The sequence below is a fragment of the Molothrus ater genome, chromosome 13 (genome assembly GCF_012460135.2).
Source record: "Molothrus ater isolate BHLD 08-10-18 breed brown headed cowbird chromosome 13, BPBGC_Mater_1.1, whole genome shotgun sequence".
NCBI classification, from domain to species: domain Eukaryota; kingdom Metazoa; phylum Chordata; class Aves; order Passeriformes; family Icteridae; genus Molothrus; species Molothrus ater.
The window spans coordinates 18,420,905-18,443,118 of NC_050490.2; the positions used below are offsets into that span (position 1 = coordinate 18,420,905).

General features: G+C 43.4%; 1 protein-coding gene across 7 annotated transcripts in view; it reads right to left on the reverse strand.

Annotated features, from left to right (window-relative positions):
• MEGF11 (multiple EGF like domains 11) overlaps window positions 1-22,214 on the reverse strand; it is a 253,952-nt gene that overhangs the window by 105,789 nt on the left and 125,949 nt on the right. For 5 of the 7 annotated variants that reach the window (XM_036389486.2, XM_036389485.2, XM_036389487.2 and 2 more), the window contains exon 7: window positions 14,032-14,106. The exons of the other annotated variants lie outside the window; for them this stretch is intronic. In XM_036389486.2, coding sequence (XP_036245379.1) covers window positions 14,032-14,106 — 75 coding nt within the window. The remainder of the gene's footprint in view (window positions 1-14,031; window positions 14,107-22,214) is intronic. 7 annotated transcript variants of the gene reach the window in all.

The following is a 22,214-nucleotide window of genomic DNA, read 5'->3' on the forward strand; positions in this document are numbered from 1 at the left end:
GACCTGTGCTGATCTTCTCCCTCACTTGCTCTCTAACAAACCAAACCCACGTTACACAATATTTGCTGCAAAATTTTCCATTGACTGTGCTGGGACCTGGTGGGTTTTGTTTCCCTGCTGATTGCCAGGGTTGCACAATTGGAATTTTTGCAAGGCAAGGGATCCAAAAGGCAGTAAAACTCCACAGACAGAGACTGCTGGAGTTTCTTCAAGTATTTGTTAATTAAAATTGTTACAAGTAAATGAATTAAGTTCATATTGCACCAGAAGGACTTGCCCTTATAGAGACCTCACAGCCAGAAAAAGGGGAAATTGTTCTGCAACTCCCATCTATGCAGACTCCTCTTTTTGGCACAGCCTTAATTTCTGTCAAACTAAAAGAATTCTAACATTTTCTGTCAGGGAGCTGGTGTAAAACTTGAAGAAGGCTTAAAAAAACCTCTACTGTTGACTCATTTCACTCATTCCTAGGCAGATCTGAGAGAAAGAAGATTGAAAGCAACATTACAAGCAAGAATTATCCTCCACTCTTGAAAGGCACACAAAATTAAACTGGGGGATCAGGATCAAGGTAGTGGAAATTATTGGGTCTGTGCACTTAAAAGCTGAAGAAGGTGACTTCCCACTGAGACTTGAGAACACAGGTGCACATAATTTTAAAAATCTGCATTTTTAACCTTTTAAATTTGCTAGCAAAGCAAGGAAGTTGTTGAGAAACTGCAGTAAACATGGCAATTCAATCAGCTCCTTCCAGAGTCTATCTCACAACTCTGTGATTCCTGAACCCAGCAGGTCAGTGGATCACAGAACGACTCCTTGGTAGCAGCTGAATGGAGCTGGAGGCAGCACAGCAACACTTTAGGGAGTGCATAAGAAATCTCTGAATTCCCAGCTGTGCTGGCTCTGGCCACCAATGGTCAGTGCTGAAAGCAATGTCCTGGTCCCTGCTCCTTCCTAGGAATGCAAGAGGAGCTGTGGAAAGAGCTAAAGCCAACTTTCTAGCAGCAGTCTGGGAAAGGATTCAAGTTTTCCAACTTTGGTATCAGTTTCTGTGCATTTTTAACAATCAACAATTCACAGGTGATAACAGATTTTTTTCAAGTTTTTAAGCATGTCAGAGGTGAACACAGATTTCTAATGTTACTTTTCCTTGGATCAGCCAAAAGACTTCAGGCTTATTCTTAGACCCATGGACTTTAAAATAATTATAACCTCATAATGCAAATACTGTGAATTTCATTAAAAATCAAAACAGCACTTGACTGCCAAGAAACAACAAGCACTTTCATGCATAAGCTAACTAATTCCATTTTCAAAGCTTCTGGAAAAACAGTAATTGTACCTCATCATGGCTACACCTTGAGAGATAACCTTGCACTTGCTCCTGCCTGCCCTGCAGTTTCAGAGGAACCACTGATGGCTGTTTACATCTCACTTATGGCAACAGGACCCGTGGTGGAGCAGGGCCACAGCTGTGACATGTGACAAATGCTGTGACAAAGATTTATAAAGCTGAAACTCTAATTACCCTGATCCACAGCCCACTGAAAGGAAAGCAAAAGACACCACTCGTTTTCCCAGTGCAGCCTTATAACCTGATTTATCCTCAGCTTTGTCCTGGCAACAGAGCGTCGAGCTGCTGCCCACAAAATACTGCCAGGTGGAATCTGAGTAAAAAAGATTTGAAGCTGTCCATCCAAGTCCTTGTTTTCTCAAGTCTCAATTATGGGACCATTTTCCTCGTGGGAGCTCTTTATGACTTCCCATTGAGAGCACAACTCACCTCGAGCGTAGCTGCCAGAATTCCTCTCTCAGGTTCTGACTGCTCGAGTACATCCACCTTATTTTACACTATTTACACAAGTGCTGTAAAGATTTTTATTGATGCCCAGGTTTTACAGCTTAATTTTAAGGTACTCAACAGTTGTGCTCAGATATAGTGGATGGATCCTCCTGCTTCCATATGTTCTCCATTGCCAGGGAGGTCCAAACTGGCAGCTTGCTGAGCCTGCCTCAGACATGGCCATAAGTCTTTGGAATTGGGACTTTTAACAACTCTGCTTTTCCTGATTCTTGTGCAAACCACTCAATCTGTCCTGGCTTTTAAACTAAAGACGTTTTTATTTGCTCTTACTTTTGACTGGTCTTGGAAATACACGCCAATGAAATACTGTTATTGTAAAACACCTTAAAAAACAGGTTTAGGACTAGAAAAACTGTATGAATGAGATCATAAACTCCTGCAATGCTTTGTGCTGGATGGGAGATTCAAGATCACCCATCCCCAGGCCATGAGCAGGGACACCTCCACTATCTCAGGGTGCTCCAAGTCCCATCCAACCTGGCCTTGGACGTTCCCAGGAATCCACAGCTTCTCTGGGCACCCTGTGCCAGGGCCTGCCCACCCTCCCAGGGAACAATTCCTTCCCAATGTCCCATCCATGCCTGCCCTCTGGCAGTGGGAGCCATTCCCTGTGTCCTGTTCCTCCATGCCTCGTCCCCAGACCCTCTCCAGGCCCTGGAAGGGGCTCTGAGGTCTCCTGGAGCCCTCTCTCTTCTCCAGGCTGAACAACACAGTCCCAGTTTAGCACCAATGATTACTAAAACATTATATTAACCAGCACCAGCAGTGACCAGGCACACATTTACCCAAACCAGTTGTCCTTTCTGCCCTCACACCTTTCATAGGTGTGAAAGCTCAGAGAAAATATTTGGCTGTAGGTGAGCAAAACACAGGAGTATGAAGACCCAAAGGAATCCTGTACTTTCCTGCTCTCATGTGTGCAAGCAGAACTGGGGGAAGAAAGCAAGGCATGGAAAGTATTAGACAGAAAAAGGGAAATCACGAAGAGTAGGAGGAAACAAGGAGAAAGAGTATGTAGGAAAAGAACACTGAGATATGCTAAAAGAAGGAAAAAACCCAACTACATAAAATCCTCCCAAAAACCAGAGAGGAAAATAAAGAGCTGAATGAAAGAGCACATGAATTCCTGCTGTCCCCGCCTTAGTGTCCCACATAATGTGTCCCTGAAAATAATGAAGGTCACCAGCACATTATAGGAAGTAGTCAGCAATGAGAAGCCCATTAGAACCAGCACAGAAATGATCAATTTGTTTATCCTTGTTATCTGAAAACAGAAAACAACGTGGGAAGGGGATGAGTTCATCTTGCTCCCCAAGGCTTTTGTTCCCCAGCTGCTTCCCCTCCCCAGTGCCACGCACATGACTCCTGCTTTTTGCTCCTGGATAGGCAGGGAATAATGACTGACTGTAAAAAAATAAATAGCTGCTTCTTGCACACAAGACATCTCCTGTCTGATTTCCTGGGAGCTGCATTAGCAGGGTTTATAAGTCAATTTTTAAAACTCAGGACAGCATTAAAAAACTGACAAATGCCACTCGGTCACGTCCCTGTTGTCACAGTTATTGAGGCCTCTGGAGAGAGTGTCAAAGAAATAAAGCAAATTTCTTTTTTTGCTTAATTTGTGTCAATTGATTTCCTATTTTTAATTAATAATTCTAATTATGATGCAGCAAATTTACCCAACAGACACAACTGGTTTAATCAGCATGTATTGATTGTAACAGTAGAATTATCCCAGTGCTCCTGACACCATTGATTTTCTGTTGTGTGACTGTAAGAAAACAGCAGCTGGACAGACTCTGGTGTCAGTTCACGGTGCTGATGATCCCTGAGCTATGAATTGGTGCTCCTGACCTGACAAATAAAAACACAGGCATTATCTACTGCTTCAGCACTCCAGAGAAGGAATCTGGTGATTACAGTAGGGCACAAATAAGGGGTTTAGTCACAGCAGGAGCAGCAGGAACGTGAAGGTGGGAGACACTGCTTTGAGGCAAAAAGGCAGCAGTTAGAAAAGTCCTTGTAAAACTGAGCTAAATCGTTTGGTGTAAGTTGCTAATTTGTCTTCATTTTGGACAGCCCCAAAATGTCTCTTAAGCACATGCTTAAATATCCAGGATAAAGACTTTAGGATATTTTTGAGCCTGAGTCTCGCATTTTTGTAGAATCACAGAATTGAAGAATGGCTTGGGTTGGAAGGGACCTTAAAGTTCACTCAGTCCCACACCTGCCATGGGACACCTTCCCTATGCCAGGGTGCTCCAAGTCCTGTCCATCCTGGCCTTGGACACTTCCAGGGATCCAGGGGCAGCCCCAGCCTCTCTGGGCAGCCTGTGCCAGGGCCTTACCTCCCTCCCAGGGAACAATTTCCTCCTCAGATCTAATCCAAACCTTTTCTCAGTTTGAATTTCCAGTCCTGTTTCATTTTTTTCCCTATTTTTACTCCATAGTTCCCCTCTGATGGCGCTCCCAGAGGCTGTAGAGTGTCCAGGCCACCAACAGCTGGTGCAGCCTGGGCTCTCTCAAATGTCACTGCTGTCCCCAGCTCTCCAGACCCAGAGCACTGGCCTGAGAAAAGAAAGGGAATTTACAGAGAAGGCACAGTGTGACCTAAACTGCTGTTTAGCCCTTTTGCTGGAGTCACTGAGATTTCTGCAACTTTCTGCTCATTGAGTTCCAGATTCTGCAGAAATTATATTAAAAGCCCCTTGGAGCAGCACAGAGAATTCTGATCCATTTGCAATTTGAACATTCCAACTTTGAAAGTGTATAAAAGCTTTGCAGGAACAGGTGGGTTTGAACTGACCCTCTGGAACCAAGATGTTCCCAGGTTTGGAAGGAAAAATGATGAGATCTGAAAGCTGGGCCAAAGCAGTACAGAGGGGAGAAGAAAAACCAAGGAGGATGGTACTGCCTCAGCCTGGGAAGGCAGAGACATCCCACCATTCCCAGAGGGAACAGAGGGCACAACATTCCTTTACCTGAGCTGCAGCCTGGGAATGGAACCAGCCTCTGGCAGAGGTGTGAATGGCAAAGTCTGATTGGTTTCCTTGCAGAATTAATCACAATGGAGCAGAAGATAATTCCTCAAGTTTCCCCTCATTTGGTTTTCCACAATAACTGACAATATGAGCACATTTAGCAGAAAAAGCTGCTGTGGTGGAGGGGAAATCACTAGTAATAGAAAAATTATAATTTTTCCTGAAGCTGTTAATTCTTATTAAACATTTTCAGTTCTGCTTACTCAAACTATAATGTGTCAGGAATAAACATGTGATTATACTAGTTAGCTTTTTGGCTAAAATATTTGGAACAGTTAAATTGATAGATAATTACAGTAACAATTATTTGTTCCCTGCCAAACCTGCACCAAGGCATGTCTGCCTGCAGACTTATGCCTTTTTAAGCACAAAAAGATAAGCAGTACACATCATACATTTTGAATAATGAAAAAGATATCCATGGCCAGCATTTCAGAAGTGGAAACAGACTGGGGTTTGATTCAAACCATATCTATTTATGTAAAATGGGATTTTAATTGGAGCTACTTATCCCCATGATACAAATGGGGCAATGAAAAATGATTGATGCACTCGGGTAATTATTGTTATAGCACCTTGCAAACTACAACAAAAAAACTTTCATGTACATAATGGCTGTTTAAATTTTAATAAGATACAGAACTGCTTGTCAGTAGGCAAAATATTAATGCTACATTTTGAACAATATTTATATTTAAATACAAGCAATATTTAACTGAAAAATCAGAATCCATGAGAAATGCTAGGTGGGTTTGTTTAAGTGATGAATAGATTTATTTTGGAAACATATGGAAGAAAGTAAAAAAGGCATTAACCGGTTCTTTTTCACAGTGAGGACATCCAAAGATGATACAGCACAAACTCTGTCTCCCAAAGTGTAAAAGGAGGCAGTGAGTGTGATGGTGCAGATATATCTGCTCTCACAAGAGTCACTGTTGCTGCTTCTCCCTTTCTACCTAACAGCAAAGGTTAAGAGTGCAAACCCAGTTTTTGTTCATTATTATACAGCATGAATAGCAATATAAATTCTTAATAATTGTTATACCTAGGGGGGAAGTAAAGCAATTCTGCTCATTTAAATGAAATGAAAGCCGAGTGCTCCAGCCATCCTTTCCCTGTGCAGCCATGGAGCGCTGCCCCAGCAGGACCTGAGGCTGCCCTGCTCTCTCCATCACTGCCAGATCAGAGTTTCTGGGGTACTGAACAGCCAACAGGCTCAGAGAGGCTCTGGCAGAGCACAGGACTCGGGCAGTGCAGACACCAAGAGCAAGGGTCCTGCTAGGGATGCGTCTTCTGCAGATAAAAAAGCTGCAGCAAAGAGCCTGTCTATACAATCAGCTGGTGTCATTTGTCAGGGAGGGAAGGTCTACGTTAGCCTGAAAAAAATGCTAAGAAGCTGCTTATAAGAGAAGAGGGTATTGAATAACAGACCAAAGCAATCAAGACCTTCTCTGGTTATAATCTCATTTGTGCATTGACAGTATTTCAGTCAATAGCCTGCCATGCACTAGCCAAGAGTTGTATTGCAAAAATGTTTGGGCCATCATCTCAAATTTCATAGCTGGTGCCCTACAAGGTCAGAGAGTGCAATCATTACTCTTAATAGGGTGAGTGATCAAGCCATAAATCCAGCAAAATCAAATTTTGCTTTGGTGTTTCCTATAAAGAAAAATAATAAAACTTCCAAAACATTAAATTTTTATATATCATCATTTTGAGCATCCAGATCCCATTGCATCAGGAAAATCAGAGGCCTCTGCATATAAAGCATGATCTCACTTTCACTGGAATCAGTGACAAGTTCTCACTCTCTCTTTCAGAGAGTAGGGGATAATCACAGAATCACAAATGCTTTGGGTTGGAAGGGAGCTTGAAAATCATCCCATTCCACCCCGTGCCATGGGCAGGGACACCTTCCACTACCCCAGGGTGCTCCAAGCCCTGTCCAGCTTGGCCTGGGACACTTCAGGGATGGGGCAGCCCCAGCTTCTCTGGACACCTGTGCCAGGGCCTGCCCACCCCGCCAGGGAAAAGTTCCTTCCTAACTGCCAATCTAGATCTCTCTCATTTTTAGTTTTAAACCAGTCTCCCTTGTCCTATCACCAATTATCGGTGTAAAAAAGCGACTTTCCCTCTTTTTTGTAACTCTCTTTAAGGCTTCAGTGGGTTCTCTCCAAAACCTTCTCCCTTCCAAGCTGAAGGGATCTTTCATAATTCTGTGTAGTTCTGGATGCAGATTATCACATTCTGGATGCTTCTATTGGACCAAGCAAATGCAAAGCAGAACAGGGAGCTTGGCACATCCTCTCCCACTCCAGCAGCTGCAGTTCCATCCCTGCAGTGGGAGCTTTCCTGCAAATAAACACCTTGATGGAAGTAGGGTCAGCACATAGGATCGGTTAAACTCTGTCACTCCAAAGATTTCTTTTGTTTCCTGAGCCTCTCAGTGAACCTGACTCAAGTACAAAACTCCAAATGAAGCCCTCAGATCATGGCATTTGGCTTGGTTTGCACTGAGGAACAGCTGCCCTGGGGAATGAAGGGGGGAGTGGTGCTGTTGACTCTGGACAGGAGCAGTTGGTTTAAGCCACGACAGCATCACTGCACTGCTCATTTTTGTATCGCATTGCAGCTCCAGAATATAATTGAACTGTTTGGCTTTTGAGTGCCTTTTCATTGGAAATGCAATATTAATGAACCCTACTGAGCTTCCCCAAACAATAACAGGGATATGAATAAAAAATTACCCCTAACTGTCCTGATTCTACATGAACCTTCCTAACCCAGCTATATTTAACACCAAAAAAAGGGGAAAAATACCCAAAGTCGAAGACATGAACAAATGAAACATGGATCAAGGGCATTTTGCTTAAATCCCTGATTTGATCAGTTCAAGATATGTCCCTCTCATATACCAGTAATCACCTGGATACAGGGTTTAGCAACTAACTCTAATTATAGAGATGTTGAGCAGTGATTTTTTTAAACTGAGAGTTAAGCTGAGAAGAGCTTCTTGACTAGAAGCCAGTGTGCTCAATCAATTAAATTATCATAAGAGAAGAAGAATCAGACCAAGGGGGAATGCGGATGTGGATGTGAGGCTGATCATTAGCACAACTGAACTGTCACCTCGGTGTAGGCTGGAATGTGGCCATGCCAGGAGATTGATGGATGCATTTTGCTCAGCAGAGAACAGCCCACAGTGAATTGCTGATAAGATCTGAAAATAAATCTTACAGTATTACAAGGCAAGGTGGAACTGCAGCCTCTGCAGCCTTGCTGTGGCCCACAGGCTGAGCAGCTCCTCCTGCCTGCCTGCTCCCAGGGGCCTTTCCTGGCTGAAGGAGGTTCTTCTCCCCATGTTATAGGATGTTGTACCCATGAGGTGTCACACAGCAGCTCATTAACGCTGGAAGTGGATGAGCTTGGGAAGATTTGGATGGGTTTGTGTGGCTCAAAGATGCAGGTTTTCCCTGTAACTCCTGTTTTTCTAGATGACAACTCCACGTCTGCCTATTAGAGGAAGGAGAGACTGACTGGAACCACAGCAATTCAAAGCCAAAAGGCAACATGGGATGGAGGGGGTGTAAGGATGAAGCTGTCTGGCAGATTGGTTTCTGGGTTCAAGGAGGTATTACTGACCTGCAGAGTACCTGTGAAGAGGGGATGGATGTCAGACAGCTCATTGAGAAAGGTTTCTTTGCTGTGTTCAGCTATTTTAGTCCTCACTGTTCAGGGAACTTTGCTTTGAGCTCCCTCAGAAGAAGGAGAGACAAAGACTGATCTTGCCATTTAGAGTCAAACCTTCAACAGACAGTGGGAGATTCACAGTGAATTCATTAGGTGCCCACAGAGTCCTCAGAAAAAGGAGGCCTGAGCTACTGTCACGATCCCCTGGCTTGCAAACTACAGCAATGTGACTCTGGAACCAGAAATCTGGGTATAAATCATGAGAAGATGTGAACTTCCTTCATTCCTCACTTAGGAAGTTTGTGCTGTAAGAGATGTGAGGCTCATTCCTGTCACTCCTCCAAGGGAATGGCTTTACAAATGATTATAAATATCATTATTTAACTCCTGTGGGAGCTCAAAGACTCCCAGATCTGCACTATTCTGAAAAGGTATGAGCTGTGTGTGAGACTCGAAATGTCTTGTTTTGATACTTTACTGCAAGTAGATGTTTTTGGAACACAATGTCCAAATTGAGAGACTTTATTCCCAAAATTGCCTCCTAGATAAGAGTCACACTGGCTGATTTCTGTCTGGCTTGGACAAAGCTCCCAGATCCCCCTTAAGAGTCCAGAGCACTCTAATTAAGACTGTGGGTAGTGAGTTGCCTTTTTATAGCGTGTGAAGTCCATAAAGCAAAGCCGTTTCTACAGCTGCCCACTAAACCTCACACCCCTTTAAGGGCATGGTGAGATCTCTCCCAAAGCTTTGTAATATTCCTGTTCCACGGGTTTTTAGTGTCAGTGACAGATGGCCAACTGAGAGCACAAGGAAGAGCAGCTCTTAACTTATCCATAAAGTTTGAGCTGGCACAAGGAGAAGTATAAAAAATCCTCATAGTTACATGTCTCCCTGAAGAATGAAGGTCTCCATTCCTCAGAGTCCTTAAGCCACAGGGAAAGGGAAGGGTTTATGGCAAGCAGGGCTGCAAAGCCCAGTATAAACTTCATTAAATAAATCAAAATCTTCCCACTGACCTAAGATGACTCTCTGTTAAAACTGAAACACAGAACTGAATTCAGATACATGGAAATGAGGTGCCATCGCTTTTTAGTTCTGGAAATAATCCAGGGCTCCCTTCTGCACTTCTGGGGTCTTCAAGCATTTGAGGCTCCTCTCATGCTGCCCTCTCACCTCTGAGCTTCCTCATCAGCAGGAAAGGAATCGCATTTGTCTCTCCTGGTGCCTCTGCCCGCGGATCAGCTCAGCCGCAGCGCAGAGCTGCTGGCAGCGGGGAGGCAGCAGCTGTGGGGAGCGCGGCTCTCATCATCCCTCCTCTGCCGCCTCGGCCTCGTTAGTTCAGCTCCAGCGGGACAGAGAACCCCGGGGAGCGGGGCAGGGGCCGCAGGGACTGCCCCGAGCCTCCTCCGCTGTCATCGCAGGAGGCTGGCACAGCCCGGAGCGTGGGAGCGCTGCTTACAGGGTGGGGAACTTCACCTCGGGGCAGAAAATCACCTGGCCCAAGGACAAAGCTCCCCTTCCTTGGCTCCTTTGCTTGGCAAACGCTGGCATCTCCTGACTGACGTGCAGATCTCTCGGAACCCAGAGCCTTCACTGCCTACAAAAACAAGCACAACACCTTGCAGGGAATAAGAGAATCCCAGAAATTACAGAAAGGCTTGGGCTGGAAAGGACAGAATGGTTTGGGTTCACAGGGACCTTAAACAGTCTCGTTCCAACCCCCTGCCGTGGGCAGGGATGTCAATAATATGGAGATAAATTTCAGCCTTCCTCTAGAAATGCTAAAATAATTTGTCAGCTGGTTTAGATGGCTCTGTGTGAACACTGTGCCCATCAGCACTCACCACTCTGCTAGTTCTTCTGTCGTTCACAATTTTTTGCTGCAGTGATTCCATATTTACTCCTATATCAGTAATGTAAATATTTACAGGAGTAAGTGAAATAGCAGAAACCCACCAGAAATACATTTGATGCTTATTCCACATTGACAGCTGCTTTTTGAGATCTGTCATTTAGGTTTTATTCAATTATTAATACATGTTGTTGATAATTGTAAAGTGCTGATTTTTTAATCAGAATATCCTTCAGTATTGAATCAAACATGTCAAAAAAATTTATTTTATTTGCACAGCTACTCTAATAGAACTTGCAACTAAATCTGTGATTTCATCACAGAATGAAATCAGGTTTGTGTAGAATGAACAATTTCTTGTGAAATGCTAAATCTTATTTTATTCTTTTGATTTTTCAATGATTGAATCCAAATAGCACCATAACTTATTGGTTTTCCTCCTGAAGTGAATGACATCTTTTCCAAAATCTCCACAGGATTGTGAAAACATTCAAGTTTCTCTTTGGTTTTTCTTAAAAGACATTTCATAGAATTTTCTTAAAGAGATTTTTGAGAACTTGCAACCAAGGCACCCAGAAGAGCGGCTTGGCTGCTGGGCTGGCACTGCAAGAAAGCCCAGGGGGAAGAAGGAATGTCTGAGTCATCCTCCAAACTCCCTTCTCCAGGTCTCCAGCACACATCAGAGAGCAGCAGGGAATTGTTCCCAGGCTGCTCCAGCGCAGGCAGAGATGGATTTGAAGCTGCAGGATGTTCCAGAGGCCCCGTGCTCTGCACAGGGCAGCTCAGGAGGGACGGGGACTCCCCCCTGCTCCCAGGACAGGGCAGGGAATTCAGTGTTGGTTACTGAGCACGAGCAGCAAAGCGGCTTTGGCTTCTCTCCCCTGCTCCCCTCACTCTTACCCTGCTCACAAAGGAATATGATTAAGATGTGAGTTGTTTAGATCCATTTTTAATATCTCCTGATCAAAAGTGGAAGCTTAAGGAGCATGTAAGGAATGACTTTGATATTAAAGAGACAGAAAGAAGAACAAATAGTTTAATTTGCTTCTTGTCTTTCTTGGCTTGGGAATTTGAAGCAGATGTTCATATGCGAACACAAAAAACCCATATTCCATCCAAGTCTGAGCACAAATTGCCTGGATCAGAGGGAAAATGTCTGGAGAGGGATGCACCAGGGTGCTGCCTGCTTGGGAGGGGTGCAGGGATGGCACAGGCAACAACTCCTGGGAATGGTCTGAACTGTGGGACCAAAAAATGAGGGAAGAAATCCTTAAAATGGAATAAAATACTTGCAGTAAGCCCTTCTCATAAAACAAGTGTGTGTTATTGCAGTGTATCCATGGATCTGAAAACTGGGAAAAATGCAGATTGAGTATTACAGTAAGATTTTAATGGAGATCTTCAGAGACAAAAAAGGATGCAATGGTAAAAGAAAGGGGCTGATTTCTGCATCTTGAACTGATGAGAGCATGGGGTGGCACATATGAAACCTCTGATTAGTCATAAATAGGAGAAACAGACTCTCCATGTCATCCAAATTGTAAAGGGCTGCAATGTCAGATTTTCAAGAGGGTTTTGATTCATTTTGGTCTGTGCGCGTAATGAGGAATGAGAGCTGAATCGCAGAAGCCAAAGCCAGGCACAGGAGAGAACCCAATCAGCACAGAATCCAACAGGAGGGTGTGGGATATCACAGATCTCTAACCCATCACCTGAGAGAAATGGCCCCATGCAGCACCTACCACCAGCCTTGCCCCTGCCCCACAAGGAGGCACTTTGCTCTTCAGCACCCCTCCCTGCTCTCCAGGTGACTCCAGAGCTCGGCAAGAGCCAACCGCTCATCTCAGTAGTGCCAGGAAGAGAAGGGATGTGCACGCAGGCACAGGCAGAGAATGTCCCAAGGGTAATCCTGCCCCATCCCCTTCAACGTGGAACCATCCCAGATGGACGTTATCACTGATTCCAGTGCTCCCTATGGGCTCATGGTGTTTAAAATGCTTCTTAGATGTTTAATCTCCACCTCTTTTACAAGAATCTCAGGAACACCCCCAGCTGTTCACATCTGGGATATCTGATCCCACAGCAAGATCCTTGAGCTCTTACCATTTAAAGCCAGACCCAGAGTGTGCAGGTATGAATGAGTTCTACATGAACATATAGGCATTCCAGTGGAGTTATGGAGACATTGCCAGTTATTTATCTGGAAGTTTTTATCTGAAAATGTGTCACAGGGACTTCTGTACCTCACAGACTCCAAGCACAACTCATGTCCTCCCCCTTGGAGAGTTCTAGTCACAGCAATTGCCTCACCACCACGTGGTGTTATAGACCAAATATGCTTCCATTTTTGCTTCTATGTGTTCGGTATGCTCAGGTTTTATGTAGGAAATGAAAACATTTCAGAATGTCTCTCTGTGCTTAGATTTGTATTGGTAGCTCAGTATTTACCTTGCATTAACTGAGCATAAACTGAGTGCAAAATCTGGCCCTTCATACAATGGGATCATTTTGGCACTGGGCCCAGACAAGAACAAAAAAACAATTGTCTGAATTTAATCAGTTGGTGTTACTTGGCAGTGCAAGAAGTCTTTATGCAGGTATTTATTTGTCCCAGCATTAACAAGAATATTGGAATTTATATCCAGGAGATAAGCGAGTACCTTGTCACTCAAGCACAACTAACAAGGGAATTGCTATTTGGTGCAGACATGTAAATGCCAAATGCTTAGTCTGGTTATTATTGTAAATTCCATTTTTACAACCTCTTGTTTTTAAAATGGTCTCTTAATTGATTTTTAATTATATTTTTCAATGACATTTAACTACACATGCTTTGTAAATAAACCCACGCACATCCCAAAATATATTAAAGGAGCAAATACCGACACAGTTGAGGTTCTCTTTTCCCTGCCTGCTCTGAGTGCTCTCAGTAGATGTTTTGCATAAGGAAATGAGATCAAAGTGGTTCTGGGTAGAAGGGGATGCAGTTCTACCACAGGCAGCTGATGCCAGAAGATTTGGTCCTTAGAGTGTTACTGATACACAACAGAATGAGGGGGATGAAGCATAAAATGAGCCAGAACATCCAATCCTGTGCCCTGTGATTTACCCAAGTTGAAACGTGGCCAGGACATACTGGCCTAGAGCTGGTTTAATGTAAAACTCCATGAGGTCTTTAGTGATCAGAAGAAGTTTAACACCTCTTTAACCTCAGAATACCATATTAAGGGAGAAGCAGAAGGAGTCTCATGTCCCCAGAGGGTGTTTTGGAGGTGTCAAACAGCCCAGGTGGGCACCAGGCAGGCCTGTGGTACAACGTGCAGCATTTAAGGAACTATAAATTGCATCCATCCAGCTGCCTAAAGCACAGGTTTGGGATGAATTTAAAAATCGACCCAGTTAACTGAAACACTGCAGGAAACTGCTGAATTCCCTTCAGGTTCTGCCTCAGCATCCCTCAGGTTCAGGGTCCAGAGCATTATGTGCCATTCAAGAGAGAAACCATGCCCAGGGCCAGGCTGGCAGCAGCTCCCTCAGATCCCACCACCCTACAGGAGCCATTGGATTTGTTGGAGACCACTCACTGTTGTAGTTGCTGTTTCCACCAGTCTCTGCCGAAGAGGTGCTGGACTCCTCCAGCCCATCAGAGGTGGCCAAATCTTATGGAAAATCAAAATATTAACTTGAAAATACCACTTCCCATGCATTCCTGAAAACACTGTATAACCTTGATGAAGTCAGCAGGATAACAACAGGTGAGGACTTGCGCCTTTTTCACTCAAACTTGCATTTGCTGACAATTCCCACATACCTTTCCCATGGCCAGGATGTCACATTGTTATTAGCAGGGCTGTAATTTCATTAATGGTCACAAAGAAATGGAAAACACTGGAAAGCCAGAATTTAGTATTTATCCAATTCCTAAGCTTAGCAGTTATGGCAGAGGCATAGTGCTTTTGTTGGGGAAGGACCTGATTCCTTTATGCTGTGGCACTCATAAAACCCACAGGGCTGGGGAATGACTCTATTGATCTTGGGTAAGATTCACTCCTGTGCAGAGATCCAGCACAAGCCAGCATTTCCCATAAATTTTGTTTAAGCCTCATCCTGTGGAATAAAGCAGCACGCAAATCACACATTACTGGGACAATGATGCTTTGTTCCTAAATATTGCTACTCCTGAGGAGACTACAAACTGCTCTCAGAGGCTGTCAGAAATGAGATGTGACTTGCCAAAGGTCACCCAGCAGGGAGCAGAGGAGCTGGGACATATCCAGGTGCCAGAGCAGAGATCTCTGTCCTGTCCTCTGCCCTTCCCCAGGGTACAAACACGCAGTGACAGCTTCTGCCCCCCAGAATGTCTTATCAAAAATGCCTCGTGTAAAGTCTGCCTGCACAATGGGAGCTGAGTGTTCCTCACAAGCTGCATTCATTAATTCAGGCTGTTTATTTTAATTTCAATGAAACCTGATTTAATTAGGTGCTGTATGTGTTCTGCATAGATGAGTAAAGCTCTTCTGATTTTTTTTTCAGCGGGTACATATTTCACCTGCTCTTTTTTTTTTTGCAGTGGTAGCTTTTGCTCACCCATACCTCCTTCTATGGGAACTCAGGAAAAAAGAATCCAACTGGCATCCCTTTCCACCTCTTAATGAAAGTAGGGTTCAGTTCCTGCCATAAGGTGAAGACTGGGAAAACATCTTTGCTGACAGTTTAAAAACTTTCAGAACACAGAAATTAAGCAAAAGGAATTGGAAATCTCAGGGACAGATTCCAGCAGACAAAAATGCACACTCAGTTCTTTAACAGACTCTGAAGAAATGTGAGTTCTACATTTCATATGTGTCACAAACTCTTAAGAACAGCAAGTGTTTGTAATGGACTTCTGGGGGGAAAAGAAGCTAAACCAAGTGGCAAATTTCTCTGCACTTCTGTGTCTCAGCAAAACTGGCTGTAAAATAAACTGTGGATGTATTTTAGGGAGCTACAAGTAAAGTTTCAGATTAATCCATTCCTGAACTTGTGCTGTTGCTCAAAACAGTAATTGGAAACAATCCTGGTAAGGTTTCATGCAGCAGGATAAAAATCCTTCCTTCAGCACAAGTCAGTCCTCTTATTTCCTGGGAGGAACAAATGTTCCTCTGGGGATCCAATAACTGTTTGTTGTTTCTTTTTAAGCAAACATATATGCACCTGTACTTATGAATAGTTATGTCTTTATTTGGCCATAAAGTGCCCAAGTGGTCCTTTAAGCATATAATTCCTTACCTAATTGTGCAGCCCTGAGTACTCAGGGACAAATTGTAATTACAAGCACAGGTTCACTCTGCATGGACAGTCTCTGTTTTAGTATTTTTGACTGCCAAAACACAAATGGTTTCAAATTATAAGAATCCCACCACTTCCCATTTTACATCAGCACAAGACAAATTTAATAACAAATCTTGAAAAGATCTCAGAATTCAGGCTGGTCCAGCAGCAGGTGCTGTGAGAAATCCCCCTCTCTTCAGACACATGAAGTGAGAGAAATGCAAGGTAGACCAAAAAGAATCAATTTGTCACAACCAGTAAAAGAGAGCTGGAGCTTCTGTTTTCATTTCTGATACCTGAACTGGCAAAGCACTTCAGCAGTGACATTTATTGATCATGTAGCCTCAAAACAAAGCTGGGCAAGTGCAGGGCCTGGACAGGCAAGAGGTATGCATTAAATACAACAGGGAAGTTCCAAAAATTGCCTTGAATGGCAGAAAAACCCCCATTTATAGAGCTGGGAAGGACGGGAAGAATGCAGCCACTCTTACCAGCAAGAAAGTGTTGGGATTTTGCTATTTCATGGCTTTTCCTGCCATGTTTGATCACTATTTTAGATGCAGAGGGGACATTGTGCCTGTTAATGTCACTGGCCTCAATCATGCAATCCTTAATCAAGCAGAAATCCCTGCGGCTTTGCCCATAAAAGAATTACAGACTTAGTTATAGGTTTTCTGGTGCAGATTTGACCCCTGCTGCCTCCCTGCTGCAATAAAACTCCTAAACCCTTTTGGATCATTACTCCTACAACTTGCCTGAGGGCACAGGGGGTGCAGCATCCATGGGGCTGTTTTTTAGTTTAATCCAAGAGCTGAGGATCCAGCCAGTGACTGCCCTGGCCAACAGACAGCACGAGAAACCATCTAAACCAGGGCCAGGGTTGGTAGGGAATTCTTGCCCCCTCAGTAAATCATCCCACTAACTCAAATTCCCCACAACTTTTTCATCCTTGTTCAGCCATTGCCAGAATGTCCTTTATTCAGAATAAAAAATAGGCTTCTTTAATGGCCAAAAAGGTTATTAGGATTGTTTATTCTAAGCTCTGAAATATTTGTTCAATTCTTAATTTGCTTATACATCTTCTAATTACATCAGCATTGGGGTTCTGCCTTTGTAGTTGTAATTGGAAGCTGATATAAAACCAAGACTAGAAAACATTAAGCATTGCAGTGACTGGAGTTGTTTTTTGTGGCATTTGTCATCTCAGTGCTTGTTTACCAGAATGAAATTTCCAACGCAATTCTCTTTTTAACCTACAATATTAGGTGACAATATTAAACATGTTCACTGGCAGTTGATTATTTATCTGAGACAAAGCCAAAAAAAGCCATACCCTGCTCAAGGCAGAGCCTGCAGCTCATTATGTTACATAATTCAAGGTTAGAGAGGGAGGAGTAGAGAATGCTTTGGATGGAAGGGACCTTCAGGACCATCTCATTGCACCTTCCACTATCCCAGGTTACTCCCAGCCCCATCCAACCTGGCCTTGGACACTTCTGGAAGTACATACAAGAATTCCTATGATGTTGGTGGCCTGGTTGGCCATGATTTCAAATGATCTTAAAATCCCCTCCACGATCAACAATAAATTCTTCTAGATTTTCATTTTCAAGTTTAAAATTGTGCCAGGAAACATTAATTACAAACCAATCTAAATGCATCATCACCCTGTGGTTGATTGGCCCCAGCCCTGACAAGTGAAGTGTGTTCCTAGGTGCAACCAAAGGTGATTTTTGGGATGGGGTTCAGTCTCCACAGCTGAATATCAAAACTGACTCAAGACACCTGAAATTATTCTCCATTGAGATCCACAGGAACATTTTGATAATGCCAAGGGCCACACATCATCAGAGCTCTTTATTCAAGGTGCACGTCATGCTTTGCTTGCCATATTATAATAGGAAATGATAATGGAATAATAAATGGGGAAAAATATTTTTTCTGTTGTCTTTGTTCGAATTGCTCAGAGTGTGAGAGCAACACGTGTCTGATTTTTCATCTCTCCTTGAACAGCCTGAACTGACAGATTGCCCATAATCTGTTCCACAATCTCAGTGCCAGAACATGACAATAGTCAGCCCCATGGAGCGGCTTGGGAATCTCAAAGGGAATAATTTCCCACTAAGCAATAGCTGAAGGGTGACCCAGTTGGGAGAGGCCTGGAGAGAGACACATTGCTGGTGGCTCTGAGCATGTGTGGCTCCACGCAGGCACAGTTAAAAGGCAGATTAATCTGCAGTCAGGTGTGAGGAGCAGAGCCAAGGAGCCCTACTGGGCACCACACGGCATCCAGCCCCTTTGGAAAGCACTTTATGAATTAACCTAGGCTGGGGTTTGTTAAACTGTGAGCATCCAAAGATTCACACCAGCATTTCTCCAGCCTGATCTGTATTCCAAAGCAGTGCTGCTCACATAAATCTCCGTGCTGTTTTTTACTGGAGAGTGAAAGGGAGAAAAGCCGCCGTTAAATCAACAGGCTGCGTTGCACACCACAGTATATGAAAGTGCTGGTGCTGTGCTTATCACTTGTGCTGCCACCAACTAATTGCTGTCCCTTGCACTTCATTATCCCCTGTAATATGGTTACAATAACAGAGGATGACAAATAAGAACTGTTATGTTCTCCAGGCCAGTCTTTCCTCGCAGGGTGAGTTCTCATTCCAATCCATCTATCTGGATGAATAAGATTTACCAGATTACACATGGACTTAAAAGGTTTTACACGAGCAGTGATGGAGAGCTGCCTTAGGAAATATTTTTACAGGCACGCTTTGGGGATCTGGCACAAAAAACTCTTTACTGCTGCTTTTGTACCCACCATGGTTTCCCTTAGCTCTCCCTGCATTTAAGGCAGCGATGCTGGCAGACAGAAAACCTGGTTCTATAAAATACTAAGCGTGCCTTATGTCCTCCCTGAATCAGGTCTGCCAGTCATTCACACACCAGAGAGGTGGTCTGATTCTTTTGATGTTAAATTAGATCCTGGAACTAATAAAACTCCCTACATTGATTATGAAGCAGAAACAGGAGAAGAATGTTATGGATAGGAGAAAAGAGTTTGTGTCTGGCAAGAAAGGATAAAAGTATCTGATCTTTAATGGGTGGCCTAGTTAAAGGAAGTCCTTTGTTGCAGCAATAAAGAGGAATTGTAGAAAATGTGACTGAAACCTCCAATAGCCACGTTAAGGCCACCTGGTCTCAGGTGAGGCTCAGGAAGGGAAGAGGAGCCTCTTCTGTGGCTTCCAAAGTCTCTGCAGGAGATCAGTTTTTCCCATTGGATATAAAGGACGTGCATGGTGTCAGAAGGAAGGAGAGATGGGGAAGCCATTATTACAAAGTCTTTGTTTATGCTAAAGATCCTCAAACCATCAGTGTGGGGAGGCAAACTCATATGGACTACAGGAGACAGCAATGGAAACTCAGATGTTTCACAAATCAAATGAATGCATTTAGAAATTACATTTCTTTAATCCCATGGCAGCTTCACATGTGTCTCAAAAGTCAGCCTTTACCCCAGGCATCCACAGCATTCACAAATATCCCCAATATTTGTCTCCACAATTGTGTTAATGCACACATTTGCATAATTAAAGACACCCATAGGTGAAGGAGCACAAACAAAAGCATAACAAAGAACCATTTCCTTTCCAAAGCCTTCCAAACTAAATTTGAGGTAACCAATTGTCCAATATCTAGTGCTGGAGGTAGTTCCTACTCTTACCCTGTGCTGAGCTCTCTGTAAATTTCAGCATTTTTCTAACTCCTTCTGGAGATATTTTGATGTTCTAGATGCTCTTTTTGTTTTTTGCTTGGTTCCAAACTAGTTATGATCAAGAATTTCTCTCAGAAAACAGCATTTCATAAGTGTCCACAATTCTGTGTAAACTGGCTCTAAATACCTAAGGACCCCAACAGTCCACAAAAATAAATCTGAACATGCCTATGAATCATTGTCTCATTTGTATTATTTCAAATGCTCTGCTAGTTAATGATGTCTTGAATTGGTTTATTATTATAACCTCTCTGATAGTTAAATCAATCAAATAATCAGTGCTGCAGTTCATCAAATATACACCTCCAGGAAGATGCTGCTTCCCTTGCATAGTGCTGAGGAAAACCAGCATTTCTTTATTAGACACATGATTAGTTTGTCTTAATATCCTAGAAATGTGGTGAAATAATGCCTTGGAGGTAACAGTTAACTATTTTTGCATATGTTTATAGCATTTCTGTTTTCCTTAGAAAGAAAAAGATGTAAATTGCACTGCACCAGTTCCATGGTGGAGTCACTGGTGTGTCCTGGCTCCATCTGTTACTGCTTGGTCTCAGACCCCCTTGCAGAAACCCACCCAGCACCTTTCTCCTCACAACTGTGCTCACACTGATTTTGCTTTTTCCCTTGTATTAAGCCAGTCCTTCAGAAGCCTTGCTACATCTGTGTGGATATCAGCTTCTCTGTGAACAGCATTAAAAGCAACTACTTAGCACTGCACTGACATTATCATGGCAAATTGCTTTAAAATATCACTTGTAATTGTAATATTAGCACAATAAAATATTTTAAATTTGCCTACTGTGTCTCAGAGCTTGCCCTGATGGTGAATTACTCCTCATAGTACATTAACAACAATTCTAGTAATTGTCAGGAGCACTGATGGACATTTTGTTCTCCCCCATGAAGGGAGATCACAGCTCCAAGGACACAGGCAGTTTATTAAATTTCATAACTCTTGCTTTCAGGTAGGTGATGTGGAAGACTTACACCTATAATATATCAATTATAAATGTATTGAGCTAATAGCTGGTAGGATTAGAGCATCTGCAAGCTGCAGTTTTATGCAGAGCTCAGGATCAAGGCTTCCCAAGCAGTGCCTCCCATTACAGCCTAATAAAGATGAATGTGGCCAGTGTTGCTCAGAGAGAGCGCTCACTAAATGAAGAAAGCAGCTCAGTGAATGTGGAATCTGTACAGAAGCCAAACCCAACTCCTTTTTCTAACTCAGAGATGCAACATTTGGGCAGCTGCCCAAGGAAGGGAAGAGAAGGAAAACCAAGTCTGTATGCATTTTTATTTCTCACTGACTCTAAGCCCACAGTTATAAAACCTAACTAAATTCTTGATTTCTTTGTATGTGTTGCTCCAGACTCTTTAATCCATGATTATAGGAATGTAATTGATATGCAGGCCATGTTAAATGCATTATGGTAACTCTGCAGTTAGGGAAGTAACATATTCCCACTAAATTTCAGTATGATGCAGTCCAAAGTGAAAACAAGATAAAAGGAATTCAGAAGATGAGAACTCAGAGGGGTTTCATAATCCTCAGCATGTGCACAGTTGAGAGGCAGAGCTCCAAATGACCTGGACAAATCTGCATAAAGTTTTTTAGCAAACATAAATGAATTCCTGAAGTAATCACTCCATCAACACATGGGATTGTATCTCCACCTCTCCCACTCTTCACTTCTGCTTGCAGAAGAAGTCTTGCATAATAAGTAAAAACTGCACTTGCAATGTGCTATTTTTTGAGCCTTTAGGATGAACACTGCTCAACCTGACTACCAGGTGGATATATTTAATAATTTATCAAAAATATCTATGCTGTGCCTGGTTCCAAAGAGAGAAATAAGGAATGATAGTCTGTAAACATTATTTTGTTACACAGCTTTCAGAATCTAAAGGCTGAACACCAATGTAACCTCTGCATTGCACAAGGGAGAGAATTTGGCATTGACAGTGTGTTCCTAATTTGACCCATCCCTCTGAGGAAGGTTCTGAAAAATGGGATGGTTAAAAAGTTAGCTCGGAAAGAAAGTTCCATTTGGTAAGCAAAAGCCAAATTCTGGTCAAACTGAACCAATGTCACACAGTTGGACTGGATGATCCTGTGGGTCTCTTCCAGCACTGATTCTGTGCACGACCTGACCCACAAGACCCTCTGCAGAGGTTAGCACAGCTGGGAGTGACTTCCAAAGGGCTCCTGGACAGTGGGAAAGCTCCTCACTGGAGAGAATCCCCCAGCAGTGCCATTCCAGTCCTGCTCTCGGTACTGGGCTGTTCTCTCAGGGTCCTGGGTGCACAGCACAGCCCTGCCCAGCATCCCTTGGGACCACCACCCACAGCCCAAGGACCCAGAGGCTGCATTTCAGCTCAGCCCTGGACCCTCAGCCACTGCCTGAGCTCAGCTGGAGCTGTGCTGGTCCCCAGCCCTGTCCCAGCCAGGCCTGTGCCTGCCCAGGGACCCTGCTGATCCCAACCCCATGGACTGAGAGCCAGCCTGACCTCACAGCAGCCTCCTCAGCAAGGACCTGCTTGGTCCTTCCCACTTTAAACAGGGTTAAATTTGCACATTTCTGAAAAAATGGATTTGAAATCATAGGTCATTTGTTCACAGTAATTAGTGTGTGACATCACTCCTGCTAATGTTCAACATATGGTCTAATGCAATACTACATT